The 18,725-nt window shown below is 38.2% G+C and overlaps 1 protein-coding gene across 2 annotated transcripts in view; it reads right to left on the minus strand.

Annotated features, from left to right (window-relative positions):
- The window catches only part of LOC127652397 (protein shisa-9-like), a 293,861-nt gene that overhangs the window by 187,348 nt on the left and 87,788 nt on the right, over nucleotides 1-18,725 (minus strand). For both annotated transcript variants that reach the window (XR_007971701.1, XM_052138515.1), the window contains exon 4: nucleotides 4,137-4,247. Coding sequence is in view for 1 of the 2 variants with exons in the window: in XM_052138515.1 (XP_051994475.1) it covers nucleotides 4,137-4,247 (111 nt within the window). In the remaining variant the exon portion in view is untranslated. The remainder of the gene's footprint in view (nucleotides 1-4,136; nucleotides 4,248-18,725) is intronic.

The following is an 18,725-nucleotide window of genomic DNA, read 5'->3' on the forward strand; positions in this document are numbered from 1 at the left end:
TCCGATGGTGGAAAAACATACATTTATTATGGTCTCTGTACGTATAACAATATATAGTGTCCCCAAAAAGTATTTGTATTAATAATTTAGCCCCTATTAAAAATGAATGAATGCTATTGCATTAAATCACTAAATATATATATATATATCATTATTATTATTATAATTCCAATTATTATATAAATAATAAATAGTAAGGAATGTCTTTTTTTATTATTCTAAAAATTCCAAAAGTCTTTGTCAATTTAGGAACAGTTTTTTCCACAGAAGTTGAATCAATATGACAAAGCCTCAAAGGGATGTCCTCATTTGGAAAAACAATTCATAATAAATTAAATGTTTTTCTTATCCTATATAAGGTTTTCTTTTATTGGTAGGGTCAGGGTTTGGGTTAGTTTGTAGATTTTGTTGTTGTTGTTGTTTTTGTCTGTAGAATTTGTTTTATATAATAACAATAAAAGTGTACGATATGTCCTCATTTATATAGCCAAGTAAACGTGTGTGTGTGTGTGTGTGTGTGTGTGTGTGTGTTTGCTCCTCGGGGAGAATCAGGCATTGCAACAGGAGAGAATGTGACATAACAGCCTGATGATGTCACATACAGGAAGTGCTCAGAGTGTAAACATATGCATCAAACTAATGAACAGAAGGCAAATGTTCCAGCAAATGTCCTCTCTGTCCATTTCTTCTCTTTTTTTCATGCTGTCTGGCCTCTTTTCATCTTTAACCAATGTTTACTACCCATCCTTCTTTGCCTCTCTCACTCTGTTTCCTTGCTCTGTTTTTCTTTGTTTGTCTTTCTCTATATCTGAATCTTTCAGATCGTTACTCTTTAATTAAGATAGTGCTGGGAAGCTGTCTTAGGCACCTGCCACATTTTGGCTCCGGCCCTATTCATAACAACCCCTCCCACTGCGCATGTTCTCCTCCATTCCTCCTTTCATCCTCTCATCTTTCCTTCCACTTGCCCTGTTAAACTCTCTCCCTCCTCTCTCTGACTTTGCCAGCACAGTCAGGGTTGATCCACCTCGAGCGCTCCAAAAGCAGTAATCCAACAGAAGATACTGTGCCAAGAGTGCGTGCCTGCGTGTATAATGTCAATAATTTAACATAAATAGGCTACTGAATGTAATTTTTCCTCTATGTCATAACTTTTTCTTATGCCATTATTTGCCATGAGCTGAAAAGGCCAGCTTTTCAGGGAACTCGCAGAGGTTCATTTTCAGGAATTCAGCTTATTTATGTTGAGGCCTGAACGATACAGAACTAATCATTTTACAGGACTAGAGTTTTTCATGGCTGCCAAAGCAGAAGCATTTACTGGTATCATCATTACATTTCTCAGGGCAGTCTTGTTGTTACCTCTATCTATTTGCATTATCGTGTTTAATTTGGATTGTAAATGTTCCAAATTTTATAACACTGGGTGAATATGGTAAAGTGACAAAGGACATTTAAACTTGATTCCCATTGTATCCATAAGAATTTCCTTACATTATTATTAACTAATCTTTGGGAAGTAAACAAATAATGGGATAGTTCACCCAAAAATGAAAATGCTTTTATATTCTCTATAATTTACTTTATAATCTGATTTTCTTTCTTCTGCAGAACACAAATAAAGATTTTTAGAAGAATATCTCAGCTCTGTAGTTCCATTCATCATGGTACAAAACCTTGAAGCTCCAAAAAACGCATAAAGGTAGAATCCTTTTTACTGTAAATCTTGACATCAGCAGTCTTTAGATCTTTCCTGTACACTGCAATTGCAAGATTTATAGTGAAATAGGAGTTACATTTTGGTCTGTTCTCACCAAAACCAATTAGAGTTCTTCAGAAGACATGAATTAATCTACTTAAGTATTACTTTATGTTGCCTTTTATGTGCTTTTTAGAGCTTCAAAGCTTTGGACCCTGTTGACTCATGTTGTATGGACCTACAGAACTGAGATATTCTTATAATATCTTTGTTTGTGTTCAGCAGAAGGAAGAAATCTGGGATGGCATGAAGGTGGCAAAAACTGTCTTTCTTTACCTTTTTGATGTTTTAAATGGATGTTTTTTTGCAATCGTGTGAACGGCAAAGGACTAGTTCAAATAGCTGCTAAAAGTTGCTTGGTCGATGGCTGCCATGTTTTTCATGATATGCGACTGTCTGATGGAACCAGAGAAAAAGACAATGCATGCAAATTTTCAAGTCGATCGAACCAACGGTTCCATAGTTAGAGCCATTTTTAGATTTTTAATTATTATAGCGCCACCAAGAGGCAGAGATACACATTTTGTTTATGCGTGTCCTCAGAATAACCCCTTGAATATGTGTACCAAATCTGGTGATAAAATCTCATTCCGTTCAAGAGTTATAAAAGCTTTAGTAAAAGTGGCCACGCCCCCTACATACATTTGGCATACCTTTGTGATGATACATCGAAAGTTACAACTTTTTTTTGTGATAATAATTAATATTGGGACACTGGGTTGGTTCCGATTGGGCGAATGGCCTAGGACGAATTTGTTTTTAATTTTTTTTCTAATAATCTAAAATAGCGGGACAACGAGGGGGCGTTCACTGTTACATAATGCTTTATGTTGTAAAAGTGTTACAAAATATAACAAATTCGAAATATTTTCAAGAGAATCATTTTTCCTCTGGGATTTGGTCAATAGGGTCTTCAAAAGTTCTACTTCTCAGTATTAAGAATTTCTTCATTTTTGCTCTTGTCTAAGGTAGAAGACATCCTAAGCTGTCTTCAAACGTATAATCATAATTCAAAGTGCCAAGAAATATGCAAATTGTCCTAATTTACCTAAAACTAAACTAACACTGAAATGAATTTTAGATCAGAAAGTGACTTAAACAACAGCACTGCATTTATTGTGTTTGATTGTTGTGAGAAAAACAATTTTAATGTTTTTCTTGAGAAAATTAGTCTACATTCAAGTCTTTATTATTTGTGTAGCACTTTTCACAATACGCATAGTTTCAAACCAGCTTGACAGAAAATCATACCTTACAGTCTTAAAGCCCCCAGTGAGCAAGCTAAAGTTGACCATGGCAAGAAAAACCTCCATTCAATGTTAGTGGAAAAAAAACTTGAGGAACCAGACCTCTGGCTTGATGATGTACTTCATGTACATAATACAATATTATTTATCGGGTTGAACAAATACTGATCGGCACACATACATTTTTTTCTTCTTCTCCCGGTTTCACTTTGCGTGTAAACTTTGCGGGTGTTCTTACCGGCTTATCCAATGCGTGCAAGTGTTGTGCTCATACCCGTTTACATTTTGACATCAAAAGCAGAGAATAAGTCTCATGTAATTGTACGTTTCTCATGTTGTCGGGTTTTTTAATAAACAGGATTTTGATAGTTATGAACGTCTTGCTGTGCATGTAATCACACTCGTTTCTGCCTTGCAAATCCACCGAATTGCACGGTGATGTCGGCGTAAATAATATTATATGTTTGATGTACTGTAGCACCGGGACATGACACATTGTCTGGCAAATACGACAAGCTGTAACGCTACAATGTTTACATTTCTTAGTGTTTGCCATCAATCTTCGAGCTCTCAACTAGACTGTATAGACTAATGTACACTAATAGACTCAGTGCCGCCTCTCCGGGGAGGAGACTGTTTGGCGGCTCTCAATGTTGCAATGCTTGGTTTTAATCACACTACCAGTTAAGTATTTATCTATGTATCGTACGAAACAGATGCTATCAAATAGAGAGCATTTTATTGTACATTACTATAGGACACCATTTTTTTTCCAACTATCTGTCTGGTCTGTCTGTCGATCTAAGAGTGTGTGTACATACTCCTAAGATCATCCAAAAGACAGTAATTGTGCTGTGATTTTTAATAACATGTCAGGGTTGTTTTCCTCTTGATGTGAGAGGCGATATTTGCATATGAGATTATCGTCCTTATATACTGTATGGGATGCAGAGGAGCTGTTTTTCATTCCCAGCATCCGGGGAGTTCAGATTAAATGACTCTGGGAATCATTTGCAATGTTAATCAGTAGTTCTGGGTAAAGTGACCTTGACAAAACATGTGTGGCATTTATAGTGTACATTACAAGATGTGACAGCTGTGCATGTGGATACTGTGTATGTGTGTCTTACCCATGGCCTTGATAGAGGTGTATTTATTGAAGCCCAGGTTGTTGTGGGGCTGGGACAGGCCCATTGTGGGAGTCAAAGGAGGAAGTGTGGCATTATTCAAGTGGTTATGCTCTAAAGGAGAGAAAACACAAAAGGAGCGCAGAGAAGGAAAACAGGGAAGAAAGAGGGAGCACAGAGGAGAAATGAGAGAGAGAGAGAGAGAGAGGGAGACACAAGGAGGAGGGGTACAATTAGCAAATGGAAAGTCAGCACATTTATAGAGAGATGAGTGCATTTGATTATACAATAAAGGAAATATTCTGCCATTTAATTTAAGCAAGTAAAGGGTAACAAAAGACACGCATGCATAGCCAGAGGAAAATCATATTGCTCAGATGTTGCTCTTTATGAAGTTATTAGTTATGTTTCATAGGAATGATCAAAATAGACACACATGAGCTATACAATTAATGTGGATAGCATATAGCTCAGATAATTTGGTCTTGGGGGAATTTAGAAATGCTTCATACCTATTATACGTAAGGTTAACATTGGACATCAAAATAGACATGAACAAGACCGAATGACTGCAAATATTGGCACAATTTGTGACAATCTTCAGGAGAAACAATTGAGACTATGAAGAGATCTCATTCATGGTTTTCTTTCCTATGAGTATGTGTGTGTGTGTGCAATGCATGTCCATTTGTATGGCGGATGCATAGTAGACTGCTGTAAACACGCTAAATGTGTGCCACCTATATGCTGCATGTCACTAAAGGTCAGGTTATTTAGGACACACATCCTGTGTCCTCCCCTTTGGGCTGGGGTGTAAGGTCACTGACTCGATTCTGTCAGATCACTTTGTGCTTGTGTGTGTGCGCGCACTTAACCTATGTATGTTTTAGGGCAACTTGACAGATCGTTATGCCACACACACACATACAAACACACACAAACACACTTGCACACATGCAGTCCAAATACAATTAAATGGCCAGGTTATATCACAGCAAATGAATGCAGGTCCTTGACAGAGTCAGATACATTTTTGTCTGTGTGCGCATGCATGGCATTTATTGACAATGTCTGACACATTTTAAAAGGGTTAATTGTGCGTACACTCAATCACACAAAGATCTTTAGAGTCTGTGTTGCACTTTAGGTCACATTCTGTACAGTCTTGTTTTTATAGTCTTATAAAAGTATTCGGTCCAGATCTACATACAACTTGACCATTTCTTCCTGCACGAGATGCTCACACTTTTTTAATAAAAGGCTTTACCACTTCAAAGCCTCACATTACACGCAACCGCTTCTTAATGGTGAGCAGCGCATTATATCATGTTATGAACATACCAAATTGCCCTCTGTCCCGTTACCCGGACGCGTGGTGAGCTCTTACTGGCATTCTGACTGGGTAATATAAAACGATCGGACATGGATATACAATCCAATTTGCGTGTCGGCCGCCCCATTTCAATGGGGTTCTGTCTTCCACAGTTTCGTCCAAAGACACGCCAGTGTTATGAGCCGAAATACACAATCTTCTCACAAATAATGCGATAGAGGTTGTTTCATATGAATTCATCAGCCTGCTGTCCCGTCAGAGCTGGTGTTTACAATGATCGAGCACAATCTTTGGTCTGACCACACAATATGCCGGTGTTGCATGCACAGACTGCGACACACAGCGGGAGAAGGAAAATGGTTAGGTGACTTACATGCACTATCAATTGACAATTCATGTCTGGAGCCCTGGTCTTTCAAAAAAAAGTCAAATCCAGAAAAGGCTATGTGCCAAAGGTTCTAACCACGCCCTTCAGAGCACAGGTGGTTCACCTTCAAGTTTTCTTCCCTCCTCCATTTAATTCAGATGAGGAACAATCCTTGCATTTGTTATGCCCTGTGCGGGCGCTATATGCATATGTTGAGCGCACCCGCCATTTCCGACTATCTGATCAGCCCTTTGTATGCTATGGAGGATGCAAGAAAGGTATGTCGGTCTCCAAGCAAAGACTCTCACTGGATCGTTGATGTGATTGCCCTGGCTTACGAGTCACAGGATAAGATCTGCCCCATTGGTGTTTAAGCACACTCAACTAGAGGCACTGCCTCCTCATGGATGAATGGTGTATCTTTACAAGACATATGTTTTGCAGTAGGATGGTCTTCTCAAAACACATTCGCAAGGTTTTACAGCCTAGACGTAATGTTTCTCTCTTCACAAGTCCTCTCTGTTTAGAGCGCTTGCTATTTCTTTTCCAAACATATACTTATGCCCCTCCCCTTAAGTACGGGCTCCCCTTCATTATACACAACCACCTGCATCAGGCCGTTGTAATTTACCAGCAAGTCACAAGCACTTTCATTATAAATGAACTCCCTTCCCGACTGGGTTCGTGAAAGGGTTAATTCATACTGTATGACTATAGTTAATATATTCATTCTGAGTGCTCCCCTCCTGCTTCAACATGAGGGTCACTCACTTGTGGCATACTCATGTCGGTCACCATCCTGCGGGGCTGCGGCATCATGTTTCCTCTCTGGAAGGTTATGTCTTGTTGTGTGGCGTGACAGGATTCTGTTCCCCACATGCATGTCATGTGTACTGAGTTGTAAGGGAACATCTCGGTTACATACATAATCTCGGTTTACTGAGATGAAGGGAACGAGACATTGCGAATGCTGGCCGCACTACAAGACTCAGGGTTCTTCTGAGGTGCGAGCGATGCGCTCCTTGTCCCTCAGTCAGAATATTTTGAGGAATGGTGTTTGTGCTCCTGCTTTTATAGCAGACAGCGTTCGCACCTAAAAGGATGGGGCTCAAACACTAGAATTAGAATATATATTAGAATATTGCCGTTATTGTAGAGACGTTTCAAGTAGGTTGTGTGGAAGGACAACTCCCAATATGCCTTACATATGTAACCGAGAAGTTCTCCTAGGTCAAGTTGTGCGCAAACAAGACAGTATCAGCAGAGGAACACCTTGGAAGAACAAAAACGTCATTTTGTCATAATTTTTAGGCAAACTAAAAGAAGCCTGTTTGACAGTAAGTATAAGTTGGTGTGCTATATCTTTTTTAACTGATCAGACTTTTTTCTGTCAAAAATACACAAAATCCCATAGACTTACATTGAAGGAATATTTAAATGGGCCAAGACTTCTCAAACTCCAACTGTTAAAACAGTCCAAAGTAAACAAACACACACAAGGCCTTTAATCTGCTTTAAGTTTCTCTCTCTCTCTCTCTCTCTCTCTCTCTGTAGATTAAAACCTGGCTGATTAAGACATATGTCCTGTCAAACTCTACACCAACTCAATCTCATTCACAACAGGAGATCTGCTTCTATTCCTACACTTCTTTTCTCTTTCATCTTACACTCACTCTCTCTCTCTCTCTCTCTCTCTCTCTCTATCTTTGTCCCTCTGTTTGTTTCACTCCCTCATTCACTCACAGGCTCAAGTTCAAAACTCAAATCTCAGATGTAATTGAGTCATGCTCATTCACCACAAATACTCACTCTACATACTGAGGATTGTGACTTAAAGGGAACATGTCATGGTAAAACAGGATTTTCTTGCTCTTTTGAAATGAAAGAGATTGATGTACTGTGTAGACTAATGTTAGAACTATCCGCAAATTAACATATAAGTGCCTCATGCTTGCATATCAACACCCATTCAGTATTCAGCAACCGGTCTGATGAATAACAGTGTGAACTACTGCGGCACTTTAGCTGTTAGTAAGTTAGCCAATCATAAAGTCATAAATGTACACAGCCGGTTTAAGAGCGTGGAAACTGGGGCGCTGTATCATGGCTGACCCTGCACTCTGACCCCAGCTTAGCTGGGATATGTGAAAACTAATACATTTCACTGTATACAGTATATGCAAAAAACTGTGTGTATAATGTGTGACCAAAATAAAGGATTCTGTTCATGTACAATGGAAAGCCAAATTGACTTTTAACCCTCCTGTTATGTTCGAGTTAAAAACAGTGAAAAAATAGACTTAATCATAATTTGGTAAAAATGCTTTTGGGTTATCCTCAACATTGACAAATGTTTTTGTTTTTTTTATGTACGGTTCAAATCTGACCAGGGGTAAATATTGCTGGTTTTCACTGCAGCTATGAAGAGCGTCAAACACTGATAGCCTTTCACCTTTTTCTTGAATGCGGAAATGTTCCACAATTTGCCTGTTTTCAATTTCCAGTCTCCGGTGTTTTCACCTGCATCGGCGTGTATTCTTAGCGGGTAATGTGATGTTTAAAGTATTATATTTGTAAACATTTTCAAAAACATGTGTCTCTATAGTGCCTATACTTAGAGTCAAGATGACCGTTTTTTTTAACAGTGCCTCACCTGAGTATGTAGATGTCATGAAGCGATGGTCCAGGGATAGTTACTTTAAGTGTTATGGTAACTGCACAAGTTGAGTCTGAAATACATTTTTACTCCAAATAGCACTTAAATGGTTGTTGTTCTCCGTCTGAATTGCTCGTTTCAGTAGTTTTTACATTGTGTCGAGACCAAAAACACAAAAACAGGCAATTAGAATAATCATGGCGCTGCCTAGTGGTTGCTCAGGAAAACTGTGGATATATAGAACTGGATCACTGACGCAACAGTAAATTAACTGCCTGCAGGAGGGAAGTATAGGTCTCTGCAGAACAGTAAAGGGTGTTTTAAAATCTGTGGGTATTTTCAAACCAGGATGGGTGTTTCTAAACTAATCAATGAAAGTAGGGAATGTCAATGGTTTGAAAACACCCACTGATTGTGAATAGCTCATTTTTGTTATGCAGAGATAATGTCTCACAGGAGGTGAAGCCACAGGAAGTGTTTGAGCGGCCATCTTGGAATGCCCAAACTCTCATAGAGCATCAAAGTTTGACAGGCAAAACACCCCCGTTTCACCATCTCCGACCTCCGGATACAACAGTTGCATATCTTCCTCTAGTGACAATCATGTTTAATGTTTAATTTGCTCATTATGGATAATATTCGTTACGAGGGAGAAGATATATGTGGATCGCGATGTCAGTGCATTCACCTGCCCGGCATTCTGTTCAGCCTATCAATGCAGCACAACAATATCCAAAGGAAATGGCAAAACTGTCCACATAGCTAATCCTGCAAATATCATTTCTGATATAAAAAATGATGATTGATATCAAGAATTAGCTTTTTAAGTAGTGAAAATGTATTTTTTTTATATATCTTTATTATATCCTGCACATTAAAATTCAATCGGCTTGTCATAGCATCAAAATGACTGCTTTTAGTTCTTTTATGTGTCCACAGCATTCCAGACCGGTGTTGATGTGCAGGGTGCTTGACACTCAACACTCAACACTGGATTCTGCTTTGGCTTCGTGGAACTAAAAATAACTGGCCATATTGTATCTAAAACATACTTGAGTAACTTCTCTCTTGCTCTCTCTCTCTTTCATATATTTAGCCTTAAGTGAAAGTATTCTTGCATCATTTTGCAGAGTGCGTATATTATTTATGGATGTATAGAATAAGAAGTCTCTAATTGTCTACAAATAGCTCTTGAATTTGTCTCTGGAGGCTTGTTTTAGAATACATTTACATTTACATTTATGTATTTGGCAGACGCTTTTATCCAAAGCGACTTACAGAGCCCCTATTACAGGGACAATCCCCCCAGAGCAACCTGGAGTTAAGTGCCTTACTCAAGGACACAATGGTGGTGGCTGTGGGGATCGAACCAGCGAGCTTCTGATTACCAGATTAACAGTTATGTGCTTTAGACCACTATACCACCACTCCAGAATAGAAAAGTTAAAGTTCCTCCATTTTTTGTGTTGTGAATTACTTATGGTCATGTATGCTGAAAGCTGTCTATGTTGTGTATTTTGAATGTGTTAGACTTTGTTTGTCATGCTGAAAAGTGAATAAAGTGTCTTATTTGGATTGTTTACCCAGCTCCCACTTCCTCCTTCAATGAGAAATACAGAGATTTACCACACAAAGTTTAATACTTAGGGTTTGGCGTTTGTTATAAATCCTTAAACTTTGTGTGATGCATTCGTTAGCAAATTCTACTAATAAACATTCCTTCTGAAAGACGGTTTTGAACTTTGACTTTAGTCTGCATGTCATTAGACTTGTAGAACTGTCCCTCCCTCTCAAAACTGCATAGCGGTTTCTGGTGAGTGTTGATTGGCCATAATTGGTGCTCTGAAGGCTGGTCTGAAATCTGCTGTGAGGGTGAATTCCTTGTGTTCAGTGCACAATGCCTGGAAGTCAGCACTGCTCCAAGTTCTTTTGCTGGTGGACTGACATTATGAGCATAAAGCTCAGATCGATTTTCTCTGGTCAGGCTCCAGTTCTAATCTAATAATCTAATAATATAAAGTCCATTACACGCCGACATGGAGATTGGCCTCTGATTCCATCAGACAGATTCGACATCACTGTCTAACGCTATATTCACCCCTCACCACAAACCGCTTGCTGTTTCTCACACTTGCTGGGTTTGTCCTTTATCTCTCCCTCAATCCCTCTCTTTTTTTCTGCCCTGTCCTGTCATGTTGTTCCTTCATTAGCATCAGTGACTGGAGTGCAATTAAATAATTGACAACAAATCATAACCAAAACTAAAAGTCATAGGTCAATTCAGGACCCATTGATAAACGCAACTTCTAGTGAACACGTTAGTAACAAATAAATAAATAAAAAACACATATCTTGATGTTACTGTAAGAATTGAATAAAGTAAGACAGGACGATTAGTACAATGGGATTTACACAAATATGCCAACAAGCAATCAGATTTTAGAGTTTCAGTTTAGGGTAGTGTTAGGCTTGGGGTTATTGTTAGAGTTAGTTAGGGTTAGGGTTACATTATTTATCCCCACTGGACATGTTCCTGGATCAACATCCTTTAAAGAGGTAGTTCACTCAAATGTAAATCCTCTCATCATTTACTCACCCGCATGCCATCCCAGATGTGTATGACTTTCTTTCTTCTGCTAAAAACAAACTGAGATTTTTAGAAGAATATTTCAGCTCTGTAGATCCATACAATGCAAGTAGATGGTGACCAGAACTTTCAAGCTCCAAAAATCACATAAAAGCATCATAAAAGTAATCCATAAGACTCAAGTGGTTAAATGTATGTCTTCAAAAGTGATATGATAGGTGTGGGTGAGAAACTGATCAATATTTATGTCATTTTTTACTATAAATCTTTCACATTCTGAGAGTGATTTATGGTAAAAAGAAAAAAGGATTGAAATATTCATTTGTTTCAACCCAAAGTGATTGAATCACTTCAAAATATATAGATTTAACCACTTGAGTCTTATGGATTACTTTTATAATGCCTTTATGTGATTTCTGGAGCTTTAAAAGGTCTGGTCACCATTCACTTGCATTGTAAGGACCAACAAAGCTGAGATATTCTAAAAATCTTCATTTGTGTTCAGCAGAAGAAAGAAAGTCATACTCATCTGGGAACATCTGGGATGGCATGAGAGTAAATGATGAGAGAATTATCATTTTTGGGTGAACTGTCCCTTTAATAGTCCTGGACAGGGCCATAGCTATTGAGTTGAAAGGTGGTAACGATTCTAGGGGCCCACAAGTCCAGGGGGACCACAGAAAATGTTAAACTGTATTTTTAGCATGAAAGGGATACAGAACAATATTCAGTCAGTGGCCACAAATTCCTTGCTACGTTCCTGCTAGAGACTGCCACACCATTATTTGATTAAAAAATAATAATAATTCAGCGCCACATCAAAACAAATAGAATGACGATCAGTTTAAATAGAGTCGGTTTTTGCACTATGGACCAGACCTTATGCTGTTTTGCAAATTTACATTTAGAAAACTATGTTGCTATAAGAATGCAAAAAGCACTGACCAATTTGCTTGAAGTGAAAATAAGCCCTCATTTCCTGTTTAAATAATAAATTGCACGGTCATGCAGAACATCTCAGGTTTTTAATTCATAAGGATCTTTCTCAGTGGTGATGTGGCAGTGACAGCCGACTCATCAGCAAGATCTCGTGCTCTTCGCTTTCAAATGACAAACGAGGCCAGCTAGAAGGCCTAGACTGGGACATATCCTAAAGACCACACCCACAAGAACAAATAAATCAATCTGATTGGCTGATGAATCTGACAATCTGACTTTAGACGCCTAGTCACTGCCCTGCTGAGGGACTCTGTAGAAATTCAGACTCACCGCTGCTTCGGCTTCGGGTATGCTATTTGTGAAACAGTTGACACACTTTGCTTGTAAGCATCGGGGAATAAATTCTGATTGGATCAACGTTATTTTTTGCTATTTGTTTGTAGATAAATTAAGAGTGGAAAGTGATTAAAGGTCCTGTTGATCCAGGACCAGTGCAGTAGCAAGGGCTTCTGGACCCCCTGATTGTATATTGCTCAGGGCCCCTTTCCTATTAAAAAATGTGTATCATTGTTAGAGGTAATAGAGGAAATAATTTAATAACTTTTTTTTCTCGCTTATTTTGGGCTTGTTTTTCCAGACCAAGCTGCTTGTTTCTCTTGTGAGATCTGGCAACACTAAAATTGGTATTTCACCTGCCCCTTAGTGCAGAGTCATTTAAAAAATAACTTTATTAACTGTTCTTTTAATTGTTTTAACCTGTAACCATTTGAAAAGGAGGGTGCAGAACTTTTGAACCGGACCGAAAATACAGTTAGAAAAATACAGTTTTTGCTCAGAATAAATCGAATTGAAAAACATTTAGTTTTTAATCTCTGCTGTAAACACAAATTGATACTGAATGTTAGAATATAATTAGGAGTGCAAATAGCAAGATGCTGTATGTAGGCTGTGAATTTTTTTTTCCGTTTTTAATTTTTTATAAATTTGTAAAAATTTCAAACAAACTTCTTTCATGTTGTCATTATGGGGTATTGTTTGTAGAATTTTTTGGAAAATAATCAATTTAATCCATTTTGGAATAAGACTATAACATAACAAAATGTGGAAAAAGTGAAGCGCTGTGAATACTTTCCGGATGCTCTGTGTATATATGTATATTTTTTATCACTTCATTATTTTAATTTATTTTTCAATTTTTGCAAATTTTTAAATGTATTTAGATTTTTTTGTTTTTTAAATAAATAAATGTAATTTTCAATGGAAAATAATTAAAGCAAGAATATTCACTAATCCCTTAGCTCAGTGGTTGCGATGTAATTGGATATTGCGATATATATATATATATATATATATCAGTAACCACCTTTCCATTTACTGTCAGGCAAGTATCCATCTAAACATTAATTACTTGCACAAATGAAGACATAAAAACAATTATAAAGGTAAAAATAATAATAATGATGATGATGATGATAATCACTGAAATATAAATCATGGTTCGACGTGTTTTTGTATTTTATGTTTTATTCACAGATGCATAGGCTGCAGAGTTGGTCACAATGAACTACTCTGTGGAAATAAAGTGAACGGAACTCAAAACACCTCCTGATCTGAGATCTCTGAGGTCATATGCAGCATTCTCATAGACGATCCAGTTCTTGCAACAACAAAAAAGATGAAAAAAAAAGATAGAAACAAAGATACTCCGTATCAGAAACAATGATACTCCGTATCAGCGTGTCATACATGCACATAGACGGCTGTCGTCTGTTCTTAATAATAATAAAGTGTGTTTCTTCTAGCGTGTGTCTGTGTGTCTATGGGGAAATGATTTGTTATATTAATTTTATGATGATAATAATAATAATGATAATAATTTACTACATGGTTTCAGCCCAATCACTCATGTCATCACTCATTTCTCATGGTGGACGAGGCAGAGCGATCATGCGATGAGTGGGTGACCTGCGCTCCTCTCAGAGCGTAGTTACATAATTGCTAAATGTTTATTGAACTGTACCTCACTAATCCCCATGAGAGACTGTTGTTTGCATCATAAACAGTAAATATTTCATTATGATCTGGTAACCTGGTGAAGCGTGGACACTGAGGTGATATGCAAGGACAGGCGGAAGAGAGCGATTTCATGTGTGTTGCAGATTATCTGAATAATCTCAATTTGCTTCAAGGATTGCAAAAATTCTTAAAATGGATGGGTTGTTTTCACTGGATTTTCCAACATAATTTTTTAAAGATCTGTTGATTAGTATTGATTAATTAATGAACTCAATATTGATTGAGTTGATTAGTGTCAATCAATTCACCATTTATTCTGACACTGACCCAAACATGCCTCATTCGTTCACCTGCTTTTGTTGGCCGTTTCAAAATATACGTGAGGGACCTCATTATACACAGAGTAGAAACTACAATGGCGCTTATTGAGGTTAAAACATTTAGTGTTTTCTAAAATGCAAGTAACAATGCGGAATCATATTGAAGAGAGTAATGGCCTTACAGATCAGACCATAAACATGGGGGGTAACAATGGGGAGTTACAGCGTAGTAACAACAGTGACACAATTGAGTAACAGCAAAGGCAAGACCGAAATCTCCAAAACTGTGGGTCAAGATTAAATTCAAATAGTAAAATCTGACATAAATGGTTTTTACTTTGGCAACTATAATTTTTTTGTAATGAAAATCAAAAAGGTGATTGGCTCTTTTAGCTGTAAGGCGGGATTTCCATTCGAGCTGCCATATTTGGGTTACAATTTCTCCCATTCTCATACGTATAGGATTGACCCGTCTCATCTTTATAACGTCTCTGGTTACACGGAGGTAAAAAAAATAAATCACAATTATGTCACAATATAATCACAATGAGAGCTTAAGGGATTCACAACAATATCTCAAGATTCACAATGATGTCACAATAGAGTCCAAATAGGAACCACAATTGAGCTTGAATGTCAGAGCTACAGTACAACGTCAGAGCTAAAGCCTGCAGTGTTTTCTAAAAGGCAAGTAAAGGGCAAGTAACAATGGAGAATCGTACTAACTCAACAGAGACCAATGGTTCTCTTTTTTACATAAATGAAAAAGAATGAATTTCTGCAGAAATTTCCGTGAATCTGCTGCTTTTTGGCCATCCACAGGAGTTTGAGACTTCGCAAAACGTATTTGTAGAGCAATTCATCATTGGAGAACAATGTGTGCAGCGGAAAAGCCGTTTGATATCTGTCTGTGAAGGCCATAAGTTGGATTTCTGTTCTCAGAGGGTATGTAGTCCCTCCAGGTTTAATTCAATCAAACATACCCAGCTCACCACAAAAAATGCAGAACATCACATTGATAATTCCTCATCCCGCTCAAGAAGAAAGAGCAATCACATGCATATTCATTTAGCTTTTTAAAAATTACTGCCCAGCCCTTTAGGCTTTGAGGAGCATTTTACGGGAAGGATGACAGAGAGAGAGAGCGATATATAGAGAGAAGGAAAGAGGACAAGAATGATAATGTAAATAATGTAATATGTACAAGAAATATTGACTCCCACAAGGAAGAAAGAAAAGGCTACTGTATGTAGTCTTGCTTTATTGTTTTAGAAGTGAAATTGAGTTTGTGTGTGTGAAAGGCTCTTTTTAACACCTCTCCAAGTATACACTTTGAATTGACTTCAATTGTTTCTGATATAACTTGATGAATAATCAGCAGTGACATTGATGGCTTATGTGAACATTCTCTCTCTCACACACACACACACACACCTTTTCCACTGCCAACCGACTTCATTTGCCCTCCGATCTGTGCCATGACACAACCTGACACAGTTTACTGCTGTCAACATGCGTTCAGTTACAATTAATACATAAATGCATGATATGCTCATTTTAAAATCCCTTTTAACATCATCACTGATGATAGATTGTGTAAGAAAAGAGAACAACATCAAAGCATTACAAGGCAAGGAGAGAGAGAGAGGAAGAGGGTGAAGCAGCAAAGCGTATGAGTAAAATAAGGTCTGTTGTAAACATTAATTGACCATACGTGTACATTCTACAAAATAAATTGCACACAGTCATGCCTCAACATGAATTTTTAAGCTGTGTTGAATTACTTTTTTTTTTTTAAACACACCATTTTCAAAATTCATGCATTCAACCACATAGCAATGCCCTGTTAACCACCCAGAACACCCTAGCAACCGCATAACAACACCCTGCCAACCTCCTAGAACACCCTAGTAATTGCATAGCAATGCCCTGTCAACCACCTAGAACACCCTAGCAAATGCATAGCAATGCCCAGTCAACCACCTAGAACATGCTATCAACTGCATAGCAACACCTTGTCAACCACCTAGAACACCCTAGCAAACGCACAGCAATGCCCTGTCATCCAACTAGAACACCCTAGCAAATGCATAGTAATACCCTTTCAACCACCTAGAACACCCTTGCACCCGCACATCAACACCCTGTCAACCACCTAGAACACTAGCAACCACATAGCAACGCCATGTCAACTACCTAGAACACCCTAGCAACCGCATAGCAATGCATTGTCAACCACCAAGAAAACCTTAGCAACCACATAGCAACGCCCTGTCAACCACCAAGAACACCCTAGCAACCGCATAGCAACGCCCTGTCAACCACCTAGAACACCCTAGCAACCGCATAGTAACGCCCTGTCAACCACCAAGAACACCCTAGCAACCACATAGCAACACAATCCATATTTTCTTGTGTGTAAAATGTAGCAATCAAATTTTTTGCTTAAAGGTGCACTCAGTAACTTGTCTCTTTGTGTAATCTTGGACTTACACTGACACCTAGTGGCTTGGATGCTGCATCATTTAAAATCAATAATTTTCAGTTTCAGATGCCATTGTAGAAATTTTGTATTCACAGTCAGTGATGATTATTTTAATAAATGAGTGAAAGTGTCCAATAACAGGATGGTTACTGAGATTGAGTAGTATTCTGCTGGTCATGTGATTCAAACATGGCAGCCCCCATGTGCGGACCTTCTCCATGTAGAATAAAACCGCTTTTATAAGGTTACTGATATGACTGGAGTCTTCATTTTAATGTGAGTGTGCTTGATTTCCTACATATATTGCATAATTACAAGGTCTTAAGGAGTAAAATTTTTAGTGAACATTTAATGTATCACTAACATTTCCTTGGTTCATTTGGGTGGGTTTGGCAAGTGGAAAATGCTAATTTTGGCCTACAAACATTTACCACAAACAATCTGAGATATGTAATAGAAACAATTGGCACAGATAGATTGGGATAAGGTTTCCCGCAGATGTCTGAATTAATTAGCCTAATTCTGGATGCTATTTTCCATGTTTTTAAAATATGGTGTTGCTACGACACCATGTCTTAAAATACATGGAAATCCCATAGTACTTTTTAATACTTTTTATTAGTGTAGAACGACACTTTAATGTATGGCATGTGACAGATACTTTATTGATCCCTAAGTGGAAATGTATTCGATTGTCAAGGACTCACACACATAAACAGGCTACATATGTGTGCTGCATGAACTGCTAGAGCAGTTTTTATGATTCTCAGTGGAACGAAACTAATTTAATGACATATTCCACTAGTTCTACAAGGTACACACACTTGCTGATACACACTGAAACATCATTATCAGCACAGGAAATCTGTAACTTAGACATCATGTGTGCGTGCCATTGGATCACAATAGATATGAGATACAGCAATCTGCATGCAATCTGCAGTATGTACAGCCCGGCCATTTATAAAGCTGATGGACCAACACAAGAGTGGTCCATCCATACATACACATCTAAGTGTGTGTGTGTGTGTGTGTGTGTATGAGAGAAAAGATACAACGGTGTGCATGCAGTACAATGCAATTCATTCACTCTGCAGCACAGCCTGACTCAATCTCTACAAAGTGCTTGTGAAGCAATTGTGTGTGTGTGTGTGTGTGTGTGTGTGTGTGTGTGTGTGTGTGTGTGTGTGTGTGTGTGTGTGTGTGCGTGTGTGTGTGTGAACGCACTCAGTTAAACCTGATTGATGCTCTTACAAACTCTGCCAGCCTTCTGACCTTCAAACAACCTCCAGTCCCCGTTCCACCCTCTCCCTTCTTTTCTGTTGGTACAACCCTGTTGAGTCCCTATTTGACCGCAGCCACACTGGTTTAATGCACCTGCAGAGGAGGGGGTGTTCACCAACCCCCGTGCAGTGCTCTATTTGGACCATATAGCACAGTATCAGCTTCGATCTGTCTAATAAAAACTGTTGGGGAAAGAGAGAGAAACAGAATGGAGAAAAATAAATAAAAAAGTGGGAAACAATGTTGAATGTGGTAGAAATTAGATGAAAAACTGAAGATATTTTTGAAGTCCTTCAGAAGCCAACTTGAGTTATTTATGCAGTATTTTGCATTTTGAAAGAAGGGAGAAAAAATAAAGAAATGAGAAAAGAGAGATTTAGATTGACAGGAGAGAGGGCGAGATGAAGGCATGTATGATGTTGAACACAGAGACCAGCTGCTCTTCTGTCACACTAAATAACCCTCACTCTTTTTTCCTCTTTCCTTATGCCTCTCTTCCCCCCTCTCTCTCTCTCTTTCTCTGTATATGTATATATATATATATATATATATATATATATATATATATCATGATGTGCTGACGCTGTCACTCTGAAAGCATGTTT

The sequence above is a fragment of the Xyrauchen texanus genome, chromosome 12 (genome assembly GCF_025860055.1).
Source record: "Xyrauchen texanus isolate HMW12.3.18 chromosome 12, RBS_HiC_50CHRs, whole genome shotgun sequence".
NCBI classification, from domain to species: domain Eukaryota; kingdom Metazoa; phylum Chordata; class Actinopteri; order Cypriniformes; family Catostomidae; genus Xyrauchen; species Xyrauchen texanus.